The sequence below is a fragment of the Phytophthora ramorum genome, assembly GCF_020800215.1.
Source record: "Phytophthora ramorum isolate Pr-102 chromosome Unknown Phyram_PR-102_s0005, whole genome shotgun sequence".
Classification (NCBI taxonomy): domain Eukaryota; phylum Oomycota; class Peronosporomycetes; order Peronosporales; family Peronosporaceae; genus Phytophthora; species Phytophthora ramorum.
In genome coordinates this window covers 1,478,313-1,502,795 of record NW_027150651.1, presented here as the reverse complement: position 1 = coordinate 1,502,795, position 24,483 = coordinate 1,478,313, and the positions used below count along the sequence as shown (strand labels likewise).

Below are 24,483 nucleotides of genomic sequence, written 5' to 3'. Positions count from 1 at the left end.
GCTTGACTTGGTCTGTCAGACCCCATTCTTTTATGGTTCATGACGATTCTTCTTCAGTCCGAAAACTGGCAGACACTTGAATGTGGTTTGCTCGTCGTCTACGAGCAGAGCTTGCTGCCTTCAATTGAGTACGACGAAGGCTCGCCGTGAGTGGTGTCGTAGGACGGCGCGTAGTCGTCCTGCTGTTCCGTGATAAAATGCATGTACGACCGCTTGCGGGATCCGCTGAGCTCGGTATCTGGCAATCTTGCCGGTTCCGGCGCATAGCAGTCGTAGGGCTCGTAGTCGGCTTTGTTTGCTTCCAGCTGTGGCTCGGGTCTTGTGTCGAACAAGGAGTCGATTTTCTGGCTCATGAGGAAGCACAATGTTGTGGCAGCCGCTGCAATGTACTCCTGGTCCACGGGATCGCAATTGCCGGGATCGAGACGCCGCACTTTCTTTCGTGGGGTCTTGCGAGGACTGTCATTGCCGCCACCGCGTTCCGGTGTGGAAGGAGCTGTGTTGCTGCCATCCACCGAGTCGGCAGCAGCGGATTCAAGTTGCTGCTCAGCAGCCAGCGTGGCCATATCTGCTGTCTTGGAGCCCTGCTTTTTTTCAGCTTTGAGCTTGGCCACCTTGAGCAGGTACTTCTGCGCATGGGTTCGTACTTGGGTCACCGACCGCGTACGAACCACCTGCTGCACGCGCTTCCACTTGTGACCGTGGATGCGAAAGCCCTCAAGGAAACGCTCATGCTCGTCCGCCGTCCAGCGTCCGCCGCGGATCGACTGGTTGGGGTTGACATTACGTCCACTAGCTGCTGCGCTGTCTGCCTCCATCTCTGCCTCTTCTTCTTCTGCAGGTGCCGGCGCAATGCGGCGCGAGTTGGGCGACGGTGACGTCTGTCGAGCTGGAGACGAGTCGGCGCTGCGTTGCTGATGCTGGCGAGTGGAGGCGTACTGGTCCTCCTCTTCGTAGTGCTGGGGAGCCAGCGACACCTCGGGCTTCGTGAGCAGCGGCTTCCCGAAGCTGTGGAGCGACGGGAGACTGAACTTGGGCATGGCGACGCCTGGAGCGTTGGCTGTGTGTGTGCTGCTGCGGTTTAGAATGTTGGCGAGGCCAAAGCCGGAGGAGCCGCGCCACGGTTCAGATTCCTGTGTAGGTGGCAAAAGCAAGGTCAGGTCAAGTATCCAATTAGATGTTAGTGTGTTGCGGAGGGCGCACCTTTTGCAGTGGCGCGTGGTCGACGTCTCGCCGGTCGAAGTGGCTGTAGGCGTCGCCGTAGGCCTCTCGCTTGACATGATCCATGGTGTCTGAGTTGGCTGAAGTGGCTAAAAATAACGTGTGCGTGTTGCTAAACGGCGGTCCCGTCAGTGAAGAGCCGTACGAAACGTCAAGGGCTGAGTGTCTGCGGCAGCAAGGCAAGTGAGAATGCGGATCTTGGAGAGTCTCGGAGTGAGACCGGCTGTGGCGCGCGGAGTTCTCGGGATGGATGGATGGATCCACTCCCTCCCTCTCCACGCGCAACCGCACACACAACCGCCTCCAGCTGGCGCGCGTTGCACACAGGCCGCTGCTGGGAAGAGCGGCATGCATGCAACAGGGCTTCAAGGCGGCGAGTACCATGCAGGGGGGCTTACCTGGGCGTCGCGCTCTGGGTTCGCAACACGGGCCTGGCGTTCTGTTCCGCTCTCTCTCGGTGCTTTTTGCGCTTTGTGGTGGGCGGCCAGCAGACAAGATCGACGGGTTGGCTCACTTACTTTAGCGTTCGCTCGCGCACTGAGCCCCATAGTGAGCGCAAGTGCTTTCCGCGTGATTCAGTTTTCTTGGCGATTAGGGCAGAAGCGAAGACAGACGGGCCGACTGCTGCTCTGCAACATCACTGGATGGCGTGTCGCGGCATCGTGAGCGAAGATCGCAGAGCAGCAGGTTGCCAGCAGCTAACGCTGTCCGCCTGTCGAAGGCCTCTGGTTTGCAGCGCCATTGATCGTGGCTCAGCCTGCGCTCTTTCCATGATTCCTCCTCAATCGAGTGTCGATTGCGGTGCAGGTACCGCACGCGGTCAAGCGTCAAGTGGGTGTCCTGTCGAAAAAAGATCGGCGGCGATGCAGTGTTTGAAGAAGGGAACCCCCCTCCGCATCGCGCATAAAAGTCCACGAGTCTGTGTGTGCAGATACGGGGCCCAGCAGTGCCTTCGTCCGGCTCGGGATTCCCGAGTTGGCAAGCGGAGCCCTGCGAGCCAGCAACATGCACCTGATAAAAGAGCCAGAGAAAGGCCAGGTGATGGGCATGCGAAAAGATCAAACGACGCTGATTGGCTGGACCGAAAAGCTGCGACTTGCACAAAAGTATCTTGGCCTGCAAGAGTTCAGTGTGCACCCGCCGAGATTTGCCGACAGCTGACTGCGGCTGCCCTCGGCCCTCGCTCCTGGACGACGCTACATGCCTCCCGGGCCTGGAGTCCAGGCGTTAACGCTACTGCTGAGCTCGATCTTTTGCTCGGTGGGGATATGCAACCCAGCGGCGTACAGTCAGCGTGGCGCAATGCTGCGACTTTACAACGCGACGAGGTGAACCTGTTCGGGGAGGGAGCCAGCGCAGAGTATCTAAAATTAGATCCTTGCTGCTCTCCATTGCACGGGCGCATTCCTCCCCCCGCCATGGTCGACAAGTCGGAGCTGGTCGCGTTCGAGCGCGAGAAGCGCCTGTATAAGGACGCTTATGTGGAAAACTTCCGCTCTGTGCGCTACTTCCCGTCGCTGGCCACCATCGGAGCCGGCCGAGCCAATGGGGACAGCATCGTCCTCGTGCAGGAGCCGCAGCTTGCGCCTGAGAGCTCGCCACCCAAAAGCCTGCGGTCCAGGTTCGACGACGTCGCGAGCCGCCTCATCCCGCCAGACTCGGTCTGCCTTTTCTTGAAGTTTTAGGATTCGCGTCGACCTGACGATGACGCGATCCGTTGCTGACTGACGCCTGTTTCGTTGCAGCTGGAAGAGATCTTCGACACGACGCTGCCGCTGACGACGTTCCGGTCCGCCATCATGTGCAAGCACACCAAGGCTCGCCAGGAGCGGCGCGCGGCAGAAGCTGCCTCCGCTTCCAGGTCTACCCTGACCGCGCCACCGCCACACCGATGTGGTGCTCAAAGCACGGTGCGTACAGGGCTATCCGTCATTCTTCTCTTTGCGCCTCTCCTCTGACAGCACTTCATGCAAAACAGCAGCCAGGCGTATTCAAACCCACCAGCGTCGTGGAAGCCAAGGGCGCCATCCAGCGCAAGGTCATGTACGACGCACAACCGTTCGAGGACAAGGCGCGCTCCTTGCGATCGGTACGACGCAACTACACTACGGCGAGGACTCCGCGCCGCGGAGTCTGAGGTGGCCGCGCCTGGCTGTCATGGTCCCTCGTGTGTTTTTACCGGGGCTAACATTGCTGCTGTGCGATCTTGTGTGCAGGCCACGCCGCGCGCAGACGCGCCGCTGTGGGCCAACAACAACCAGTCGAGCGCCAGGAAGGAGATTTGCGGCCGGACCTTCTTCAACGTGCCGCCCGAGGGCCCCATCAAGGCCGACCGCAAGTACACGCAGGAATTCGTCGCCTCGGCATGGAGGCCTACATGTACCACAGGCGCCACGCCGCCAAGGACGAAGCAGATTCGTGACTATTACTAGTACACTCTGTAAAAGATACTTTATCTTAGCGCGAGCTGAATATCTCGCCGTGTCCCACGGTTTGGTCCACCCTTCGTTTTTCGAGCCAGCGCAAAGCGAGCAGCTCTTGGAGCAGTCTCTGCAGCAACGCCGTCACATTAGATCGCCCTACGGCAAACCCGATGCAATGCAATGTTACCTGTTCGGCCTGCTCTATCCGTTGTAAAAACTCCATCGAGTAGCGAGCCTGGGGCCACCACGTGGGCGGGGAGCTCGAGGCAACCGAATTATCCGAGCGCTTGTGCAGCTTCAACTATCAAAAATTCGAACAGAATAAGAAAAATAGAACCAAAAGCAACGGCGGAGTGGCTCACCGTAGCACGCAATGTGCTCGCGCTCGAAGCAGTCTGCTGCTGGTTCACAGCAGGTTGCAGCCCACACTCTCTAGCCTTGTCCAGTAGTGACGTTGAGCGCATGAAGGGATTCCCATCCAGCGGGAATTCCTCGCCATACCACTCGGTGAGCTCAGGGAAGTCTCCCAAGAAATCCAGAGACCGCACGAGCTGGCAACAGGGCGATGGGGGGAACAGGATACACTGTTAGATACTTTCACGTCAACTTCAACATGAACTGGCCTGCTGCAAGACGCACCGTGGCGATGAAGTCGTCGCCCTTCCACACGAACGTCTTGGGGCTCTCGGGCGATGCGCTTGAACTGCTCTGCTTCCACCGGCAAATGGCATCGAGTGCATCCACGGTCCGCTCCACGAGCAGCACGAGCACTTCTGCGAGCTCATCGAAGGCGTGGAAGCGCTCGCGGTACAGCACCGCCGAGGCGTAGCGTCGAGCCCCGCTTTGCATTGCTGCCTGCACGCCAGCGTAAGCTCGATCGTACTGCACCAGCATAATAGCAGCAGCATGAAAGAGCGAGTCGAAAGAGCGACTTGGGTTCTCTCTCGATTTCTCGCGTGATGTCAGCCACCGGGCCGACGAGCACGGGCGTCCAGTGCTTGCTGGGGTGAGCGCACCGTCCTGAGTACGCTCGTCTTCCTCTCTTGTCGGATCTTGCAGCATGAGGTGATGTCGGGGGTCCCATGGCAGCGGCTTCAGATTGCTTGCGCGAGCTTCCTCTAGCCGAGCGATTTCGGCCTTGCACACAATGGGCTGGCTCCAGGAACCCTTCAGCGCTTCAAACTGAGCTGCGCGATCCTCCTGGGCGCCGGCCAAAGTAGTACGGACAAACTTAACGGGAACTCGCCGCTCGCTCTCACAATCGCCATCGAGGAAGTCCAATTGCAGCACGCGGTTCACTTGATCGATGGCGGCGATGCGGCAACGATGCCAGCGAGGTGGTGAACCATTGGCGCGACGACGCCTACAGCTTTCTACCAGCTGACCGACTTTAAGGTTGGAGAGGCTTTGAATAGAAGATGTCAACACCGGCAGTGACGTTGAGAACACCTTGGCGAGCTCGTTACCTAGCTCGGCGACAAATAGCTGCTGGATCGGCATCGGCAGTCTTCGGGCATGAACCCGACTGAGCTTGCCAATTCGAACCTCTTCCTCTCGAGCACGGGCAATCTTCATCTCCTCGTCGAGCTCCTGCTCCCTCTTAGCTGCAGCCTCGCGAGCTAGCTGTTCACGTATTGCACGGGCTTCATCGCTTTTGTACGGACGGATCTAAGCTCATAATGGTGGAGGTTATCACGTCAACTCAACGTACAGCAGATTGACGACTACGTACATGATCGAGAGCGTCAAACTGCAGAACTGTCCGCACAATGCGGAGAACATTTTCGTCGACGTGCAACATCGCCTTCTCGTAGTATGTCTCGAGTAGCTCAAAGTACTCTGGGAACTGGCGCCAGATCGTGATGGCGATGGCAGTGGCCCACAACTTGCTGGAAATGCCCTCCATCGGAGGTGGGGCGGTGCCGTTGATTATGAACTCAAAACTACTCGAGTACATCCAGCTTCCGTCGGGTTCCTGAGCTTCTAACAATGCTCGAATGGACCAAGGCAGACGCCGTCGATCGGCGCTATCGAGCAATCGTCCTTTAGCGTGCTTCTTAATCTGGCCCTCCGAGTTGATCGTCGGTAGAATTGTCCTTGGACTGTCGATGGGCGGCTCCTTTTCACGTTGTCCGTCGGTAAAGATGGTATCGGACGCCACAGATCTGCTGAACGCATCATAGAACTCCTCGAATTTGAACGGGACCTTGGTACTCATTTCCAAAGCTGCTGGCCGGGACAACGAACTCGGTGAACGACCAGGTTCGATCTATTTTTCGCCTAAGGAGGTCCAATCAGCAAGTAGCACCAGCATAAGCAAGCTAACGTTAGTACTTGCTCTTGGGTCTATATAATGTCCTCCTTGCCGCCCACGTTCCAATTATTGATCCCACCGCAGCTGGAGTACATCTTGGAGGTCACCCGTCGTCCTCCTCGACGCAGCTATGGAGACCGAGACTGTCCCTGCGGCCAGCGATCCCGCTATCGCGCTTTGGTTTTGGGGGATTCAGGTCCATGAAGTCCCGCGTGAGGTCCGTGAACTTCTCCACGCGCGCATGGAGCTCTTCGCGAAAGATGAGGGACCGCACGGCGTCGTGCAGCAACACCGAGGCATGCAGGTGGTTGACCTGGTACCGCTCGGTCTTGCGCATCTTGCTGCCCTTCAGGAGCACACGCCACTTCTTGCTCACCGCGATGGTGCTCGGTAAGTCGGTCACGGGCGACTCGTTGACCTAGTTGAACACGAATGACGCACTGGTTAGTCGAAACACACGACTAGCGAAAAGGTAGCCATCGCCAAAACGGCAACTACGTACGACATCCAGCACGAACTTGCCGAGCTTGCGCATGACGTCGTTGAAGAAAACGCGGTTGCCGTTGTAGATGGAGATGTCCAGAAATTCTGTAAGAGTATCGAAAAGAAGTGAGCAATGGCGAGTACTGAAAGGGTCGTGGATTGCTTGCTGCGTACCGATGAAGGCTGTTATCTCCTTGACTGGCACATCATTCTGACCTCCATAGCCTAGAGGCTCTTCTAGTTGCTGAATGAGTTTAGGGAGTTGGTGCCACTGGATCATTCCTGTCGCCTCTGGGTCAAGTACCGACCATGTCGTCACAAAGCTCTCGTACTAAATTCAGTCATGCAAAGCAGCGGACGTGAGATGATACCGCAACCTACTATCTTTGAAATACGAACATGTTGGGGTAGAAGCACTCCGTTGGCTTGGTCTTTCTCGTTGGCAAAGCCTTCGAGGATGACGGCGATGAAAATGTTGAGCAGGATATACGTGATAAGCATCGTGAAGCTGCAAAAGTAGAGGAAGGCGATAGGAGAGCCACAGCCGTCTAAAGGTTTGCATCCTTCAAAAGTGGCGAAACCACACACATCTGGGTCGTACTTAGGATCTCCTACACAATTGTCAGTGGAGGCAAGCTCATGCATGAGGTCGTTCCACCTCTCCCCCGTAGCGCAGCGAACCTGCCCGTGAGAAACACAATCTAGATGTAAGCAACTACTGCAAAGCTTACAACATCACGTTCCTACTCACCAACGTGACCATGGCGACTGAAATACTTTGAAAGTTGGCTTCGGGTGTGACAAGATCGCCCAGCTTGACTTTGGCGAAGAGCTGAACTCCAACGGCAGCGTAAATGAAGAATACGAGGAGCAGGAAGCAACCGATATTAATGAGCGAGGGCAATGTGAAGAGCAGAGTATTGACTAGCTGCCGTAGGGATGGTGCCGTTTGGATGAGTCTGATGAGCCTTAAAACCCGCACGCCGCGGATCATTGCGGCACTCGATCCCACGGCGTTGCCGTCGACCCATGTATAGATCATCCCAAAGCACGATCCAATTGCCACAACAAAGTCAAATATGTTCCAGGATTCCTTCCAATAGTAGTTTCCAAGCCCTACAATCTTGATAGTTGCCTCAAGCACGAAGAGCACCGTGAAGATCAAGTTGGCGTATTCAATAATGCGCGAGTACAGATCTTCTTCGCCAAAATATGTGAGGCCCATGATGAAGGTATTGAGCATGATGGCTCCCATGGTCACCGTTTCTAGAAGCGAGCTGCGTGCTAAGCGAAAGCAATATAAACGAATTGCATTTCGGGGTGAACGTATTTTGCGCATTGGCCGCAACTTGAGTACAGCCTGGCTGATGAGAAGCCATTCTCGCTGCGAGCATGAAAGCAACCGCGTGCCATCCAGTGTTTCCTTCATACGGTTGAAGTTCTCGATGACGACGCCAATGAAAAGCTGGATGAAGAAAAAAGATCCGAGAAATATGAACGCAATAAAGAAAAGCGTCCAGCTTTCATTATGGTTCGTGACGGGCTGCATATCCACATTTGTGGCGTCTACACCCGCTAGCATGAGCGTGACCCAGCCTTCTGTAGTGCTGATCTCGTAAAACGTAAGAAGAGCAAACAGCACATTGTCAAAACATTGCGGAATTGTGCGTTCCCACGAAGCGTTTAGGTAGCCACAAATCATTCGTGAAGTGATTCCATCTTCACCATTGTCGCTAGATCCCACAGATGAAGCACTGGCGTAAAGGGCAGAAGCCGTCTCGTCGAACCATTGTTTTTCATCAGCAGAGAGATTTATCCAGGCTCGTGGACTTGTAATCAAGGCTTGCTGTGCTCTACTGAGAGAATCAAAAACGTCACCCGCGCAGGCGAAAAACCGGCCTTTCAGGTTGTTGACTGCGATGATACTAAAAATTAAAAGTAAGAGCAAGCATACCATGCCTACATTCAGCATCTGCGGAATGGCGGACACCAGCGAGCTGACAACGAGCTTCAATCCTGGATTCCGATGAATCATGCGAAGTGGACGCAACGCACGAAACGTACGTAAACTTGAAATGAATTTCAGCTGCTGTGAGTTGTTTTCTCCTGTGAGTTGAAGACCAGGAATCGCTACCGCCGTAATTATGAAATCCATTATGTTCCAGCCGTTGCGTAAGTATGCGTTTGGGTGCAAAACAAGTCCCTGGGCGATTATTTTGATCACCACTTCGAGTACAAAGATTCCTGCTAGCACTGAGTCTAAATAACTCACGACTCGCACAAACATGCTGCCAGGGGCAGAAAGAGGGTTGTCGAGTGCAACACACACGGTACTTGCAATCACAAAACTGAGGATAGCGCTATCAAAGCGCGGGTGATTTACAGTACTCCAAGCAAGTCGTCGCAGAGGGTTGTACGGTCCAAACACGTAGAGTGATCGACCCTGTGGAATCTTAGCTTTCAGCGACATGGCTTCCACTGGCAAAATACTCAGCTCAGTGGTTGACATACGACGGCTGAGGTTTCGACCATACACCTTCGTCATGGAAGATTGAGAGTCTCTATTGGATTGCAGTAAATGTGAGTGCTTGTTTAAATCAGACGAAGGTTCAGCATTAGGAATAATTCGTCTGCGAGTACCCGTTCGAGTGTCTTCTCCCGGCGTCAACGAGGTGGCTGTGATCATTGGCATAACACGCGATTTGGTGCGCAATGCCTCCTTCGCCTCGGTATTGTTGGCTTCTTGGTTAGCTTCATCAGCATCTTCGAAATGGCTCAGTAGGATGGCCAAAAACAAATTGAGTACGATAAAGTTTCCAAAGACCACTAGCGAAACGAAATAAACCACTGCAGGCAGTCCTATGGTGCGCCACCCATCGAACAGCACATTATTCCAGTTTTCCCCCGTAAGTACCTGGAACACCGTGACACCAGACCAGAGCAACGAGTCGAAATTTGCACGAGGAACGTACTCATCGTCGTTAATGCCCGCTGCCGCTGAGGTCATAGGGATTCCATTGGAATCGAAACGGAATCGGTTCCCGAAAATTTGCATACCCAGAAGAGCGTACACATACATAAAGAGTAACAGGAACACACTAAAGTTCCCGATCTCGCTCACTGCATTAGCGATCAAATGAAGGAGCTTTTGCAAAGAAGGCCAGGATCTGAAATCGAATACAAAAATACCGTCAAGGACATTGTGAGTTTAGGCATACAACGAAGTACTACGTAGTAATTGAAATGAAGAGTGCGCACCTAGCCAATTTGAATAGGCGAAAAATGCGCATGGAGCGTAGACCTGCGAACGATTGTGATTTAGCATGCGTCGACCCCGACAAGAACTGGGGCGGGGATACGATAGCTTCCACGATCCCCATCATCACAACCAAAGCGTCAAAGAGATTATAACGATCTTCAGCCCACTGTTGAAAACCTAGCCCAAACATTTTGAGAACGGCTTCGAGCAGAAAGATTTGAGTGAGCACAAAGTTGATCACATCAACGATGGATGCTAGGTCTTCATCTGCCGGATACTGATCCAGCGAGAGTAGCACAGTGTTAAGTAGGATCAGTGCTGTGACAGCAGAACTAAAAGTCCAATGGCTGAGTAGACGTCTGACAAATTCTCTCGCTGTACGCATCGATGACGCTTTTCCTCTAGTCACTGGTGCTGATGGCAAGGACGCAGCGATTTCTCGTCGTAGCTTTCGCTCTTCAGCCTCCATCAACGACGCATCCGAAAAGTTTTCCCAAATGACGGCAAGTGCCAGGTTCAGCATAAAGTACGAGCTTACCAACACGAACGATACCATATAAATCACCACGGAAGTACTAAACCCAGCATCTTGAAGCATATACATGACATCAGTCCAGCCTTCGCGCGGCATACAGATAAAAAGCACCATGGCAGCCTGCCCTAGATGATCAAATCCGAGTAATCCGAAGTCCAAGTTTGAATTGTATGTCGTTCCCAGTTGCAACCACTCGCGTATTCGGTCGTTCGGATGTGTGAAGCGAAAGTTCCCATGTTCGTCATAATCAGATCCGCAGGTTTGGCCAACAGGGCACAATCGAGCGTCCGTTCGGTCAAGATTACAGAGTTCAGGAGAATCCTCGCTCGAAACAGGCCAGAAGCAATTGCGCGGTGTTCTCCATGGTGAAGAATCGTGACTCCAAGATCCATTTTCTGCTTCGAGTGGTAACGAATTTTCGTCTAAACACCTAAAACGCTCAGGTGTACGCAGCACTTGCTCCTGATAATCTGGCAGCTCTTCGAGAGAAAGTGTAGTGGCCAATGCAAGGGGGTATGGTGATAAGCGGCAGCGTGAATGCATGGCTCCACTCCAAAGTTGAACACCGATAATACCGTAGAAAAAGAATAGAAATGACAGGAAAGCTACCACCGTAAGAAGTTCTGGGATTGACTTGAGTAATGCTGTCACGAGCTTCTTAATACCAGGGACAGCGTTGAAAAATCGCAGCGGTCGAAGTACGAGCAAGGCTCGCACTCCGGCTACGGCAGGTACACTAGGTAGTGCCGCAACAAGTCCCACGACGACCACGGTAAAGTCAATCCAATTCCACGGATCCATAAGATATGCTCCACGATCGCCAATAAGCCCCATCGCCACCACTTTAAGCATGCATTCGAACGTGAATAATGCCGTAAAAATACTGTTTGAGTAGTCCGCCATCGTGTTGCGTAGTGAGCCTTCACTAGCAGGATTCCCCTCGTCATCAACGTGACGGACGTCCACAATCGCGAGCATGATCGAGTTGGTGGCGATAAGGAGTAAAACGATCCGGTCGAACAATTTTGAGGTGACAATCCACACCACATACTGCCGGAGCTTGCTGGATTCGTCGAATATACCTAGTGAGCACGGCGCGAACTACACAACCACACATCACCACAATTGTTAGCCTCCGAGAGAGATGTCGTGTATAGAAAATAGAGAAGAAGCAGCACATACGAGGAACCGCTTGCCATGCGCATAGAAATTATATCGCTCCGAGGTATCACTGGAACCATCGTCATCGGCGTAGCAGCCTGGCGAAGCGTTGATGATGCTTTGCATGAAGTCGGTCACTCCAAACGGAGCTGACACGACTGAAAAACGACTGCTATGTATTCCGGCAGCACTTGATACTCGAGCTGATGGCAGGCCTTCATGTCGTCCATTCAGTGCTGCAACTGCTGCAACATCGGACATTGAGCCCCGGGGGCTGATTGCTCCTGTCACCTTGGCGGTGATATTGATATTCCGTCCGAGACTCGCGCCACGGGACAATCTTCGTGAAGTGGAGGTGCTCGATATCGACCTGGGGTCACTCGCGAGTTCGCGCACTCGACTTCGCTCCACACTCACTCGAAATGCATTGAGTGCCATGCTCGTAGCTGTGCCGGAGCTCGGCATGGTTTGGCGAGGAACACCGGACACCATCCTTGTGTCCGAGTGCTGGCAAGCGAATTTGGTGTCGCTGCGACGGACGCCCTCAGCCGTTAAAGATTTTTCTCGCATAGGAGTTTCAGGCGTCGACCCTGCAAAATTCGCCACTATCGAATACATTCATGGGCTGGAGGCTAGTTGATCGCTTCACGACTCATAAATTATGTTTAGCTGGTCTCTATCTATGTTGTTGTTATGTTACATCGGGCATTTATGACGCTGCTCCGACGGGTGCGAAGCTGCCGTGCTGTTCTTGAATGAGCCAGACATCGTCAACGACTTGGCCGTACAGACCACGCGCCGCAGGGTTTTCCGGGTCAGCTTCTACCTGCTGCCAGTGCAGGTGCGTAGCATTCATGACTTGCATGCGCGAGTAGCCGAAGATGGAGTTGCGGAAGGCGTCCCAGACCTCGGCGGGTCTTTCAAAGGCCTTCCGCATGATCGACGTGAGGTACTGCCCCGACGCACCAGTCAAAATGTGCGTTGTGGCGCGCATGTTTCGCGTACGCTTCCACGTCTGGGACTTGTATACATCGAAGGCTCGCTCGTAGTTGTGTTGGTGGCCACAGATGTACAGATCGACTCCGTGCAGGAAAAACTTGTCCTCGAGCTTGTCCCGCAGCATGGCGGCCTTGTCGCCGCAGTTGGTGTCGTCAGAGGTGCAGTACATGGGGCGGTGTCCGATCACGACGATCCACGGAGTCATCTCGCGGTTCGCGTTAGCTTGAGCAAGGTCTTGCTCCAGCCAGGCTTCTTGACGCGCAATCACGTCTCCGTCCACATCGAGTGTGCTCTTGAAGTAAATCTCTGTCGAGATAACGGTAAAGTGCACGAGCCCCACGTTAAAGGAGTAAAACCAGTTGTTGGGCACCTCCTTGGGTTCTGCATCCTTGGAGCGACCACCAACGTGCACAGTCTGCACACCTGCGTTTTCGTTGCTTGGCATGAGTTGGAAACGCTGTGAGTAGTGGCTAAATGCATTGTGCGTCTCGTGGTTTCCCGGACACACCATGAAAGGCACACTAGCAGCAATGGGCTCGATCTCCTGCATGAAAATGTCTCCGACATGCCCATCCATCATGTTCAGATCGTAGGCGTAGTCTCCAACAGAAACTACACCATCCACAACTCCTTCAGCGACCTCAGACTGCATCATGGGCAAAGTGGCCGCATTCTGATAGCCTATATCGCCGGTGACCAAAAATCGCATAGGCTTGGCTTTTTCACCAACAAGCAACGGAGCTGGGGCAGTCTTGGTGGCGTACGGAATGGACCACGAAGCGTAGTACGCGTTGCCCACGACGTAGGTGTATCGGGTATCGGGTTTCAATCCCTCCAGTCTCACCACGTGCAGCCAGCGCTTGGACTGCTTGGGACCATCATCTTCAAACAGCGTCGTATTAGCCCACGCCGTCACAGGCGTCGCGTCAGGGCCTTCCACCTCAATGTGAGCATGGTACCCTTCCACCATCTGCAGCTGGGCGTCTCCCTCTCCACAGAACTCCTTGGTCATCCACTGCACCGCCAGGCTGCCGGGCTTCAACCCGTACGCCGTGTGCACGTGCTTCGGGCGGCAGCGCTCGGCTTCATCTCCACGAAACGGGACATTGGCGCCCAGTCGATGCACAGCCGACCAGCCGTGAAAGACCGAGCCCACCATGAACTCGTACGCAGCGTCCTGCTCTCCTTCCGGGAGGTTGATGAACGCCGTGTGTGTCGTGAGCGTGGCTCCATCCGCCGTATACGTCATTGCTTCTTTCCTGGCAAAAGGCTCCTCCCTCTCTCCAGTGCTCAGCATCGTGTCGTTGTCACCCAGGCGACGGTATCGCACTTCGACGTCGGCGGCGACGTCGTGGCACGAGCGCCACGGGTTGGCGAGCGCGGGGCTGCGGTCATGCGCCTTTTGCAGCTTCACCTTCTGGATGTACGTGCGTCGCGTGGCCCACTCCACGACGGCGCGGGCGTTCACAACGGACGAGCGGATGTCGTACGGCACGCAGTTCTCCACCTCGCGCTTCTCCAAGTCGTCGGAGTCCTCGGGTTCCTGCTCGCGGGCGACAACGGCGGCGCGCGGTGGGGGAGGCACCGCGATGGAGAATACAGTGGTAATGGCCAGCACCGCCAGCAGCAATAACAGCAGCGACCGGCTCGAGCACTTAGGTGTCATGTTAACGGACGCTGGTGAATTGGAGACTGGTACAATGCGGAACCGTTGCAGTCAATTGCCACACATGGCTGCACCAAGATGGGGAGATGCAGGTGTCTGCGAGTTTGTATGGGGACGCATCTACTGCTGAGCGGCATGTGATATGCGATAAAGTGGGTCCTGCGTTTAGTGACATGGTGTGCCGGCTTTTTTTTCAAAGAAATAGGGAAATCATCCTCCAGTACAAACCGATGGTCCGTTTCCGAATTCATGGAGACACGTGCGAAAATTTGCGACGCCACCTCGGTGCTCTCGGCTTCCTGCCAGGCTTCCTGGCTCCGTGCAAGCCGTTTCAGTGGAGAGTTAGCCTTCTCTGCCTCGCTCCTCAGCTGTGGCGCAACCTTCAGAATGACGGGAGGTATCGGATCGAAAAATTGAACGTTGTTGCTGTTCGAGCAATCCCAACATGCAACTTCCTCCCCACCTCTGCCAGGACCCGCGACTTCGACCATCGCGGCCACCTTTCGACGCTGTGTTGCCAAGAGAACTCTTGAGGCAGAGCTCCAGACCACGTTAATCTTGCCGCAACTTAACGGGTTTCCCAACGCAACTTATCCCCAAATTTCAGCCAATCCACCTTCGCGCGCACTCTGCCCAATCAACCCGCTTGCGTCAAAAGCGACCCAGAAACGTACCCGACTCCAATCAATCGCTCTGCGCCGCAGTATCCTCGAGCGCCATGACGGACGCGACCGACACCCCCGCTGTGAAGCAGCCCACGTGGTACCCTCCGCGCCCCATCGAAGGTCTTACGGAGTACTGGGACACGCACTACCCGCTGCGCCTGTACAACAGCATGACGCGCACCAAGAACGCATTTGTACCCATGCAGGGCAAGCGGGTGCTCTGGTACATGTGCGGCCCCACCGTGTACGACCAGACGCACCTGGGCCACGGTCGCACCTACACGTGCTTCGACTATGTGCGACGCATCCTGGAGGAGTTCTTCGGCATGGAGGTGGAGCTCGTCATGAACATCACGGACGTTGACGACAAGATCATCCTGCGCGCCGCCGAGACCGGCTGGCTCGAGACCCACCCCGGCAAGGAGCTTCCCAAGGACAAAGACGAAAAGACCAAACTCGTCATGCAGTGGGCGGCCCAGCAGCCTGCCGAGGACAACATGCGCCGCACGCGCGAACTGTCCAAGTTCTGGGAAAAGTCGTTCCTGGACGACATGGCCTCGCTCAACATCAAGACCCCCACCGTCATCACGCGCGTGAGTGAGTACGTGCCGGAGGTGGTGGAGTTCGTCGAGGGCATCATCAAGAATGGCTTCGCCTACGAGAGCAACGGATCCGTGTATTTTGACACAGCGGCCTTCGGTGGCTCCAAGGGCAAGGCGTACGGAAAGCTGTTACCGGAGAACGTTGGGCAGTCCGAGCTGCTGGCTGAAGGAGAAGGCGCGCTCTCTGCTGGACAGTCCGACAAACGCAATGCCAGCGACTTTGCTCTGTGGAAGAAGTCCAAGAGCGGAGAGCCGTTCTGGTCCTCGCCGTGGGGTGAGGGACGGCCCGGATGGCACATTGAGTGCTCGGCCATGGCGAGTGACGCGCTGAAGCACCTGGCTGGTGGCAAGATTGACGTCCACTCCGGCGGCATTGACCTGCGATTCCCACACCACGACAACGAGATCGCGCAGTCCGAGGCGTACTTTGACTTCTCGCAGTGGGTCAACTACTTTGTGCACACGGGTCACTTAAACATTGAGGGCCTCAAGATGTCCAAGAGTCTGAAGAACTTTGTGAAAATTCAGGAGGCGCTCCTGGACAACTCGCCACGCCAGCTGCGTTTCCTGTTCCTGCTCCACAAGTACAATGTCCCCATGGACTACAATGACAACTCGATGGACGAGGCCGTCGGCGTTGACCGTTTCTTCACGGAGTTCTTTGCTAACGTGAAGGCGCGTCTTCGTGAGCTTGGTGTTGAGAAGACGCAGAAGTGGACCCCCGTAGAGAAGGCGCTTCACGGCGCCCTGCTCGACTGCAAGGAAAAGGTGTTCCGCGCACTGAGCGACGACATCAACACGCCGCTGGCGCTGTTGCATCTGCAGCAGCTGTCTAAGGAAGTAAACCGCTACATGGCGGGCGACATCGAGAAGCAGGCCTCCATGCTGATCCGTTCTTGCGCTGAGTACATCACGCGCATCCTGTCGGTGTTCGGTCTGGTCACGTCGGCAACGGACATTGGTTTCCCGTTGAGCTCGAGTGCCACTGGCGGTGCTGATCAAGAGACTGTGCTGACACCTGTGCTCGACATTTTTGCTCAGTTCCGCGATGAGATCCGCGAGGCTGCTCGCTCTGCAGCAGCCGATGGTGGCGACGTGAACGCTCTAGCTAACGCCATATTGGGTCTGTGCGATGTGGTGCGTGACGAAAAGCTGCCGTACGCTGGTGTCCGTCTGGAGGACCGCTCTGCTGGTGCCGCTGTATGGAAGCTGGCGAACAAGGACGAGCTTATCGAGGAGATTGAGAAGAAGAAACAAGAGAAGCTCAAGAAGGAGGAGCAGAAGCGCCTGCGTCTGGAGGAGGAGGCTCGCAAGAAGGCGGAGTTGGCGGAGAAGGCCAAGATCAAGCCCAGCGAAATGTTCTTGGGTATGAAGGACAAATACTCCAAGTTCGACGACAACGTACGTACTGGCGTGGTTGTATTTTGTTTGCAGGTTGTGCTAACTTCTTCTCATAATGCATGGGATTACAGGGACTGCCAACGCACGACGCTGCAGGCGAACCGTTGAGCAAGGGCCAGTCGAAAAAGCTCGCTAAGGAGCAGGCCAAGCAGAAGGCGCTCTACGAGAAGCACAACATCTAGAGTCGTAGCAGTTTGGATGAAATGTGAATCTCGTTCTAGTGGATTGGTGTGTTCTGTGGTCCGCAGCTTGGTGCAAGCGTGCGTACATATCGTGTGCAAGCCGACAGTGTTTAAGTTTGTAGTTGAAGCGTGCCAGCAAGTTGCCGTTCTCAAGCAGGTTGTAGCGTCACCGGGAGCGGTAATTTACGTGATACAATTCCAATTGCACTGCAGCTGCCTGTCACGACGCTGCTGACACACGACAGCAACCTGGCTGGCAGCGCCAGAAGCGCATATTCCCGCCGGTGCTGTATCGGCACGCTCCATGCTTCTTGGCAAACCACTGCAACTTGATCTAAAGACATGTTGCATTGAAATCCTACCGACACGGGTTAATTTTGCGGGAACACGGTGTACAAAATGCGAGGGCTGAGCCTTCCGCTGGGTGCCCGACTACTAGATAAGGTTGTGTGCAACGAGTGCAATGTAGTTAGTTGTACTTCCCACGACGCAGTCCGAGCTGGGTGGGTCCGTGACTGCCGACTCGATCGGGCTTTTGCCGAGGGTGGCGAGCCAATCGGTGGTTTATTGTCCAGCAGTGACGTCCTCCACGGAGTCCTCGAACTCCAGCGGAATGAGCTTGATGTCGCAGCCATCTCGGTGCGGGCTCAGCTCGATAACCGTGTCCTCGTAAGACTGCAGGTACGGAACCTTGGCGGCCTCGCAGCCGGCAAAGTAGCCCGTGAGGCACCGTAGGATGGACTCGCTGCAGATCACCAGCACGTCGCGCTTCTTGCGCTCGAACTCCACGATCAGCGAACGCAGGCGGGAGATCACGTCCACGTAGCTCTCGCCGCCCACACCGGGGTACCGGTAGCGCAGCTTGTCCTGGAGCCGCGCTGCGTAGTGCTTCGGGTAGAAGCGCTCAATCTCCTCGTACATGAGGCCCTCGAAGTCGCCGCCGCCCAGTTCATTCAACAGCGTCGTTGTCACGTAGCGCTTCAAGTTGCGCGTGGGGAGGTAGCTTGCCGTTTCCCTCGCGCGCTTCATGGGACTCGTCCATACCTCCATAGGGCGTTCGAGCTCGAGCTTCTCCACGAAGTTCGCGATTGCGCGCGCCACTCGGTGACCCTCAGGTGCCAGCTCCGTGTCCAGTCCCAAGATGCCCTTGCAGCTCGTGATGCTCGGCCCGGGGCGCACCAGCCAGATCCGGCGCGGGCCGAGGTGAATGTTCTGAAGGAGCGACACGATGTGGCTCTGCAAGAAGCCTTGGCAGTAGCGCGCCTGAATCTTTTCGCCGGCGTTATACACCTTCACGTAGCACGCATTGCCGCCGTCCTCCGTATCCTCGACAGTCTCATACACTTTTTGGTACTCCTGCACACGCAGCCGGAAGTCCGCAAGTGCCACTTCAGGATCCTTGTCCTTGTAGTCAGCATTCGAGAGCTTTCTACAAGCAGCAGCAAATACCAGTGAGTGAGCTTTACCATCTCTCATGAAGCGATCTTGTGTGATTTGCAACGCACCGACGGTAGTTGGCCTCGAGCAGCTCCTCGTTGTCGCAAATGCTCTCAACGAACATGACGCGTACATTGCGATGGGAGCTCACCTTCTCCAAAATGTGTTGTCTGCACCAGTCACCACACAGTTAGTGCGTTATCCTTGCAGCGTCCACCCATCCCTCGCGTCTCTCTGCGTACCTGCGTAGCTTGGTCGTGTTGGTCGCGTCGAAGACCGCGACGTGTCCCTGCGTCTCGAGCCACTCGAGCAGGCCGTCCAGCGCCTCCATGGCCATCTCCTCGCGCAGCCGCGTGGCGTCCGAGTTGTCGGCGCTGAAGAACTTGGCGTCCTCGCCGGCTTTGCCCAGCTTGCGGCGCAGGTTGCCCACATTGAACATGCGCGTGGGGAAGCCCAGCCACTCGATGTAGCGCAGCGTCTTGTGCACCACGAAGCTCTTGCCGCGCGCGGGCAGCCCCACCATAACCAGCACGAGCTTCTTCTGCGACGATATGAGGCCGTCCGTGCTGCCGGAGCCGTCGGCGCTCTCCTCACTGCTGCTGTCGCTGTCCACGGGAGCATCGGCGCCCGCCGCCTTCTTCCACATCCACTGGCTCTTGCGGTCGTCGCCCAGGCTATTGAGCCGCTTGAGTCGCTGGTTGGCAAAGCGCCGGTGCATGGTCTTGAACACCAGCAGACGCTTGCGGCCGTCGCGCACGGCGTCCTGCAGCGTCTCGCGGTACAAAACCACCTGCAGCGCCAGCGCCAGGGCCAGCGCCGCGGACCACGCGGGGCTCGGCAGCGTCAGCTTCATCTCAAGGTCGGATTATTGTGCTTTTGACCCGACGTTTTTCGTTGTGAGCGCGTCTTTGCTAAAAATGAGTGCGGTTGGAAACGCTGCAAATGGCACTGTGTCCGGATGATAGCGTCGCGGAGAGACATGAGATACAGTGGTAGGGACTGGCAATGCGGCGATCCGCGCCGGACAGCTGCGGGTTTTGAACAAAAGCTGCTGACGGCGAATCTTGACTGCTTGAAGCCACTTTGAGGCATAATCGCTGGTGACGCACGAGGCGAGTGTCTCCATTCTGTCTGCCATGAGCGAGCAGCGGCGACCGCTTCAACCGCGCGGCGCGGCTGCGAGGGTTCAGGTGAAGTGCAAGCGCCAATTATTATTTAACGCCGACTAAAATTGCGCGCTGCTTGGCATTTCCTGCTGACTCCATGTTAAACTGACGTGTGCCTGCAGCGCGCCTTCCGCGGCTGGCGGACGCGTCGCCGCGTCGTACACCAAGTGCGCGAAGACATGGAGCTGCTGGCCGCCGATATCCGGCGCCAAGTGGGCGGCGAGTGGGTGCTGCTGCTGGGGGCAACCGCGTCGCCCTTCTCGCTGGACTGGGGTCGCGACAGCAAGCTGCGGCTGCCTCGCATGGAGGACTCGCTCTTCGGCGTGCCCACGACGCTCCCCACAGTCGAGTCGCATGGCAATGACGAGGTTACATGCGAGAACGGACATGTAACAGACGTCATGATCGAGAACTGTCCGTTAGCCGACGAGAGCGCTGCCGACCAAGTCGTTGGCGCACAGACCGACCAGGGGACTAGAGAGCATGACGGAATCATCTCCGAGACCAGCGCTGTGTCGGCTGTAGAAATACGCGGACCCGCGCTCCAAGCAGAAACGTCAGCGGTTGCCGGGCACGAGCGCCAAGCGGAAAACATGGACGGAGCGTTGCTCAAAGATGGGGACCGTCAGCTGGCTGGCATCCAGAAGATCCTCGCCACGCACTCGCACGCCGAAATCCTGCTGGAGCTCGAGTGGGCCCGTCAGGCATTGCGCGACCGACGAAAGGTTCGAGCTGTGCTTTGAAATCATGATGATGCATCAGCAAATTGCATGCACGCAAAGTGTCGTGCGTCCTCATGCACGCAGAGGGTACGTGGTCTGACCTCTTATCGTGTTGTTTCTTAATAGTACCTGCGATCGAAGGGCCGCGTTGAACGGAACCCAGGTCCGCTTGCTTGCGCGTGATCCTCCAGCCCAGCTCGCCTCAAGTGTTTCGATATGAATCCGTCTTCGTCTCCGTTATATTATCACTTCACGACAACGTTTCCCACGAATACTCGGCTCAACCTAACATTCTGTCATCTAATAGTGCAATCGCATCAAGCGTGGACAACATCGGGCTCCAACCCCCCCCCCCCCCCCCCCCCTACTTGACGCGTTGGCACGCTTAGAAGCGCATATCGTGGATGCGGTCGTTCTTGGTCAGCGTGAACTTGGCGTTCAGGTACGCTCGCAGATACGGCTCGTTGGTCAGCTTCTGCATTAGCAGAGCGTCCACCGTCTTCTGGTCCTTCTTGCGCTGCTCCAAGATGACAGGGGCCGCCTGCGTAGTACAACAGCCGCCGTTAGGAGGAGCTTTATTGCGATCCCAAGCGCATTTGCAAAACCCACAGCCTCATCCATCGGCTCTCATAGGCATCACACAAGGCAAATCAACGTACCGCCGTTTGTTGCGCGGCAAAAAAGCAGTCCTCCTTGCTGCTCTTCTTGGCCGGCTTGTCCTTCGTAAAGTATTCATCGTCGATCTCCGGCAGCTTCACGTCCGACAAGTCCATCCGCGTGGACGTGGCAATGACAAAGGCCTGGTTCACGCGACGCAGCGGCACGCCGTTCACCTTATACGGCCCCGTGACCAGGAGCGTGCCCGACGGCAGCTGCTTGAGGAACACTACGCGCTTGCCACGGAAGCGACCGGACAGCAGAATGAGCACCGTGCCGGGCGTGATGGATTTGCGGAGCTTGGCGGTCTTGACGCTGTTGCGCTTGGTCTTGGCAGACGGCAGTGGCTTGGGGATGTAGTCGGCAGGGTACCAGTTCTTGGTGGAGTGCACGGGCTGCGCGGGGACTTTCTGGGCCTTAACGGCACTGTGGGCGAACACACGGCCGTTGGTCTTGGCCAGACTGTTGGCAGAGACGGCGTTGATGCCTCGCGCCAGCTCAACGCTGGCGCGCTTCTTGGGCTCCTGGACTCCCATTAGAAAAGGGTTTAAGCTGCGAATAATGGGAAATTTCGGACGAATAGGACATGGTTAGACGAAAAAAATCGTGTAGATTCATGTGCAAGCGGGCGCCTAATATCCAAGGCGGATTGGGCGCCGAGGTGAACGCACGAAGAGGACGCATTCGTCATACCTGGCTGACACTTTGCTGAATGTAGACCTTGGAAAGAGAAACATGTTTCGACCAATTAGAAGATGAATAAACCGGGCCTTTTAGACCAATGAAGATGTGGATTGGCAAGTTGAAAGGGCCGGGTATCTCCAAAACCACACCGTCAATCCCTTCGGACGTTGTAGTGTTTAGCAGCTTCCAGGGCCCCTTCCACATGTTCCAATCGATTCCGATCGCATTCCTTTAAAGTCTACGTCAGCAACGGGGGGGGGGGGGGCACCAAGAAGATGCCAATAATTCAACCCGACATCTCCGCATTTGTCTTTCAGTATTTGATGAATAGGAATAGCCAACGCTCAACCTGAAGTCATCCTAAATATACGTACGCTATCGACAACATTGTTTCTGCCCCGACCACAAAGCTCAACCAGCAAACCAAGTGGCATGGAGAAGGAGGAGAAAATTCGCGTAGTTGTTCGAGCACGACCCTACACAGGCCGTTCAGGCAGTGTTACCAGCACCAACAACAGAGACAAGTCTCCAGATAACCTAGAATGTGTAGCGGCCAGCACTGAGAACTCTGGGGAACTCTTTGTATACAGTGATGCAGCTCATACACGTGCGGCCACATTTCGTTGTGAGATGTTTCTGCCATCAACATCATCACAAGAGGATGTTTTCGAGAAGGTGCGCGCAAAAGAGCTTGTCGAGGCTGCACTGGACGGCTTCCCGGTCACCATTTTCGCTTACGGGCAGACCGGAGCAGGCAAGTCGTTTACAATTTTTGGACGGGAAGATGGTGTCACCGAACGCAAAATGGCCTTGCATGAGCAAGATGGTCTTCTTCCGCGCACAGCGCAAGAGCTGATGAACTCAATTTCTGCTCGAAAAGGTGAAGTTGAATACACACTGCGTGTTACGTGTGTCGAGATCTACAACGAGCAGGTGCGCGATGTGTTTGACCCACGCAAAGAGACTCTAGCCGTACGCTCTTCGAAGACGCATGGTTTCTTCCTAGAGAATGCTACTGTGGTGGAATGTGTGACAGCACGAGAGATTGTGCGAGTAGTGAAAGCTGCAGCTACACATCGCGCTAAGTCCAGCCACTTGCTCAATGAGAGCTCAAACAGAAGTCACTGCCTTGTTACAATTTATATTGATGCTGCTCCCCTCAAGCCAGACTCGTCCGCCGGTGGTAAACGCTATGGAAAAATCACTATTGTCGATCTAGCAGGGAGTGAACGTGTATCGGACTCGGGGGCGGTGGGAACGCAACTTCGCGAGACCTGCCATATCAATCGGAGTCTTCACTGTCTCAGCCAAGTGATCCAAGCAATGAACGCTCCCAAGTGTAGCAAAACGGGAAAGAGCAAGTTTGTTCCGTACCGCGACTCGAAGCTCACGATGCTTCTGCTGGATAGTCTGGGTGGGAACTGCAAAACGCTTATGATTGCGTGCGTGAACGCGTCGCCACAGTTTGCAGTCGAGTCGACCCGTACACTCGAATTTGCGATGGGCGTCGCCAAGATCAAGAACCGGCCAACAGCATTGCTCACTCCGCATGTAGGTACCATGCTGCAACATTGAGAACGAGTATGATGCTAATTGTTGTGCGTGATTGTTGCCCTGCTTTCTAGGAAAAACTCATCAAGGACTTGAGAGAGCAGATCAGACAGCTAAAACTTGAAAATATGATGCTACGAGCCCGAACGCCAGGATGTAGGCATATCCACAGAGCGTTCCAAAATTCACAAGCTTTCATTTACTAATTGGCTAACCTTGTGAATGATTTGCTGCAGATTTTTTAGAGCATCCGGATCACAAGCTAGACTCTTCCGCTTTACTTAGTGACAGAGAGGATGAATATCCTGACAGCCAGAAGCAGAAGCAACGTCATGGCAAAGCCGAGTCCTTGAACCAACCCGAGGATACCTTCGAAGCACGACATCGACGAAATCCGAGTATACGCCAGAAAGCCGTTCAACAGGATCTTCAAACACTGTAAGTTGCGCTAAAATATGTTAAACTACACATACCAACTCATCAAAATCTATTCTAAACTATAGGAAACAAAAGCCGCAACTTCGTCGCCGATCAAAGTCGCCTAAGAGGGGAATGTAAGTGCGATATTTGTTTGTGCCTGAAGTTCAAAATCTTGTTTTTCACACGTAATTTGACTGCTGTAAATAAAGTCTAAAGCGAATGCCGACAGCGTTCGGAAACAGAAACACGCTGCCTCCTGTCAACAAGCGAGAACCCCCGCAGCGATCTTTGCAGTACATCGTACAGCATCCCGAACCTCCTTACTCCAACCAAGAAACAAACCACCTCATGCTCCCTCGGACCGACTCGCCACCCCCACCGTACGGCGACTTGTTTGGGATTGAGACGGTTCCATGCGCGCAGAATCAACCTTCCAGCAGCGATCGATCGAGTGCGAGTTTGCCGTCAACCAGACCAATCCAAGCACCGCCTCCTCTGTATAACTCCCAAAACGCCGACACAGCAGCGAAAGCGTTATCACCAGAAGAGCAGCTGCAACAGTTGCTGAAGCAAATGCTACCTCAGTCCCAACCACCTCCACTAGAACTAGCTCGAAAGCATCACAAGACGCAGGTGATGCCATCCAAGCCTACAAAAAAAACAGGGTATGCTGCCTCGACCCATACCAACTATCGCCCACCGAACAAAAACAACAACTCCGCCGAATGGGACGATCAACGAGCGCAGGACCTGTTCCTGCAGCTCTGTCGACTCTGATCGAGGCCTGATAAATGCACTTCAACATGCGCTTTCGCTAGTCGACAGTGTTGGTATTTGATTGGTTAAAACGTTTCGTCCAATCAGCGGTAGTCTCGCCAAGCGACGTCCTCGTCCTGCCATTCATCAGACGAGTGAGCATCTACCCTCTAGACAGC

General features: G+C 55.0%; 10 protein-coding genes across 10 annotated transcripts; 4 read left to right on the top strand and 6 right to left on the bottom strand.

Moving 5' to 3' along the window:
• Positions 1–98: 98 nt before the first annotated feature.
• On the bottom strand, positions 99–1,769 carry KRP23_6189 (Protein LHY; the record flags this gene model as incomplete). Its single annotated transcript, XM_067891350.1, has 4 exons — positions 99–1,133; positions 1,204–1,387; positions 1,620–1,633; positions 1,740–1,769. The coding sequence occupies 4 exons, from the start codon at positions 1,767–1,769 to the stop codon at positions 99–101; spliced, it is 1,263 nt and encodes a 420-aa protein (XP_067745715.1).
• An 870-nt stretch (positions 1,770–2,639) lies between these two features.
• Positions 2,640–3,653, top strand: KRP23_6188 (uncharacterized protein; the record flags this gene model as incomplete). Its single annotated transcript, XM_067891349.1, has 4 exons — positions 2,640–2,882; positions 2,967–3,131; positions 3,200–3,310; positions 3,438–3,653. The coding sequence occupies 4 exons, from the start codon at positions 2,640–2,642 to the stop codon at positions 3,651–3,653; spliced, it is 735 nt and encodes a 244-aa protein (XP_067745714.1).
• Positions 3,654–3,678: 25 nt separating this feature from the next.
• Positions 3,679–5,862, bottom strand: KRP23_6187 (uncharacterized protein; the record flags this gene model as incomplete). The annotated part of the gene is made up of 5 exons (XM_067891348.1): positions 3,679–3,771; positions 3,832–3,945; positions 4,007–4,195; positions 4,284–5,312; positions 5,377–5,862. The coding sequence occupies 5 exons, from the start codon at positions 5,860–5,862 to the stop codon at positions 3,679–3,681; spliced, it is 1,911 nt and encodes a 636-aa protein (XP_067745713.1).
• Positions 5,863–6,061: 199 nt separating this feature from the next.
• On the bottom strand, positions 6,062–11,522 carry KRP23_6186 (Sodium channel protein 60E; the record flags this gene model as incomplete). The annotated part of the gene is made up of 9 exons (XM_067891347.1): positions 6,062–6,376; positions 6,461–6,546; positions 6,616–6,772; positions 6,841–7,122; positions 7,193–8,366; positions 9,324–9,608; positions 9,700–9,977; positions 10,971–11,336; positions 11,418–11,522. The coding sequence occupies 9 exons, from the start codon at positions 11,520–11,522 to the stop codon at positions 6,062–6,064; spliced, it is 3,048 nt and encodes a 1,015-aa protein (XP_067745712.1).
• A 583-nt stretch (positions 11,523–12,105) lies between these two features.
• Positions 12,106–14,061, bottom strand: KRP23_6185 (Acid phosphatase type 7; the record flags this gene model as incomplete). Its single annotated transcript, XM_067891346.1, has 1 exon — positions 12,106–14,061. The coding sequence occupies one exon, from the start codon at positions 14,059–14,061 to the stop codon at positions 12,106–12,108; it is 1,956 nt and encodes a 651-aa protein (XP_067745711.1).
• Positions 14,062–14,779: 718 nt separating this feature from the next.
• Positions 14,780–16,911, top strand: KRP23_6184 (Cysteine--tRNA ligase, cytoplasmic; the record flags this gene model as incomplete). Its single annotated transcript, XM_067891345.1, has 2 exons — positions 14,780–16,729; positions 16,801–16,911. 2 exons carry the CDS (start codon positions 14,780–14,782, stop codon positions 16,909–16,911), a joined length of 2,061 nt encoding a protein of 686 aa, XP_067745710.1.
• A 564-nt stretch (positions 16,912–17,475) lies between these two features.
• KRP23_6183 (6-phosphofructo-2-kinase/fructose-2,6-bisphosphatase) lies at positions 17,476–19,201 on the bottom strand (the record flags this gene model as incomplete). The annotated part of the gene is made up of 3 exons (XM_067891344.1): positions 17,476–18,340; positions 18,417–18,518; positions 18,591–19,201. 3 exons carry the CDS (start codon positions 19,199–19,201, stop codon positions 17,476–17,478), a joined length of 1,578 nt encoding a protein of 525 aa, XP_067745709.1.
• A 283-nt stretch (positions 19,202–19,484) lies between these two features.
• Positions 19,485–20,419, top strand: KRP23_6182 (uncharacterized protein; the record flags this gene model as incomplete). Its single annotated transcript, XM_067891343.1, has 3 exons — positions 19,485–19,538; positions 19,637–20,239; positions 20,363–20,419. 3 exons carry the CDS (start codon positions 19,485–19,487, stop codon positions 20,417–20,419), a joined length of 714 nt encoding a protein of 237 aa, XP_067745708.1.
• Positions 20,420–20,621: 202 nt separating this feature from the next.
• On the bottom strand, positions 20,622–21,429 carry KRP23_6181 (60S ribosomal protein L6; the record flags this gene model as incomplete). Its single annotated transcript, XM_067891342.1, has 2 exons — positions 20,622–20,777; positions 20,896–21,429. 2 exons carry the CDS (start codon positions 21,427–21,429, stop codon positions 20,622–20,624), a joined length of 690 nt encoding a protein of 229 aa, XP_067745707.1.
• Positions 21,430–23,077: 1,648 nt separating this feature from the next.
• On the top strand, positions 23,078–23,570 carry KRP23_6180 (uncharacterized protein; the record flags this gene model as incomplete). The annotated part of the gene is made up of 3 exons (XM_067891340.1): positions 23,078–23,128; positions 23,203–23,284; positions 23,365–23,570. 3 exons carry the CDS (start codon positions 23,078–23,080, stop codon positions 23,568–23,570), a joined length of 339 nt encoding a protein of 112 aa, XP_067745706.1.
• Positions 23,571–24,483: the final 913 nt, after the last annotated feature.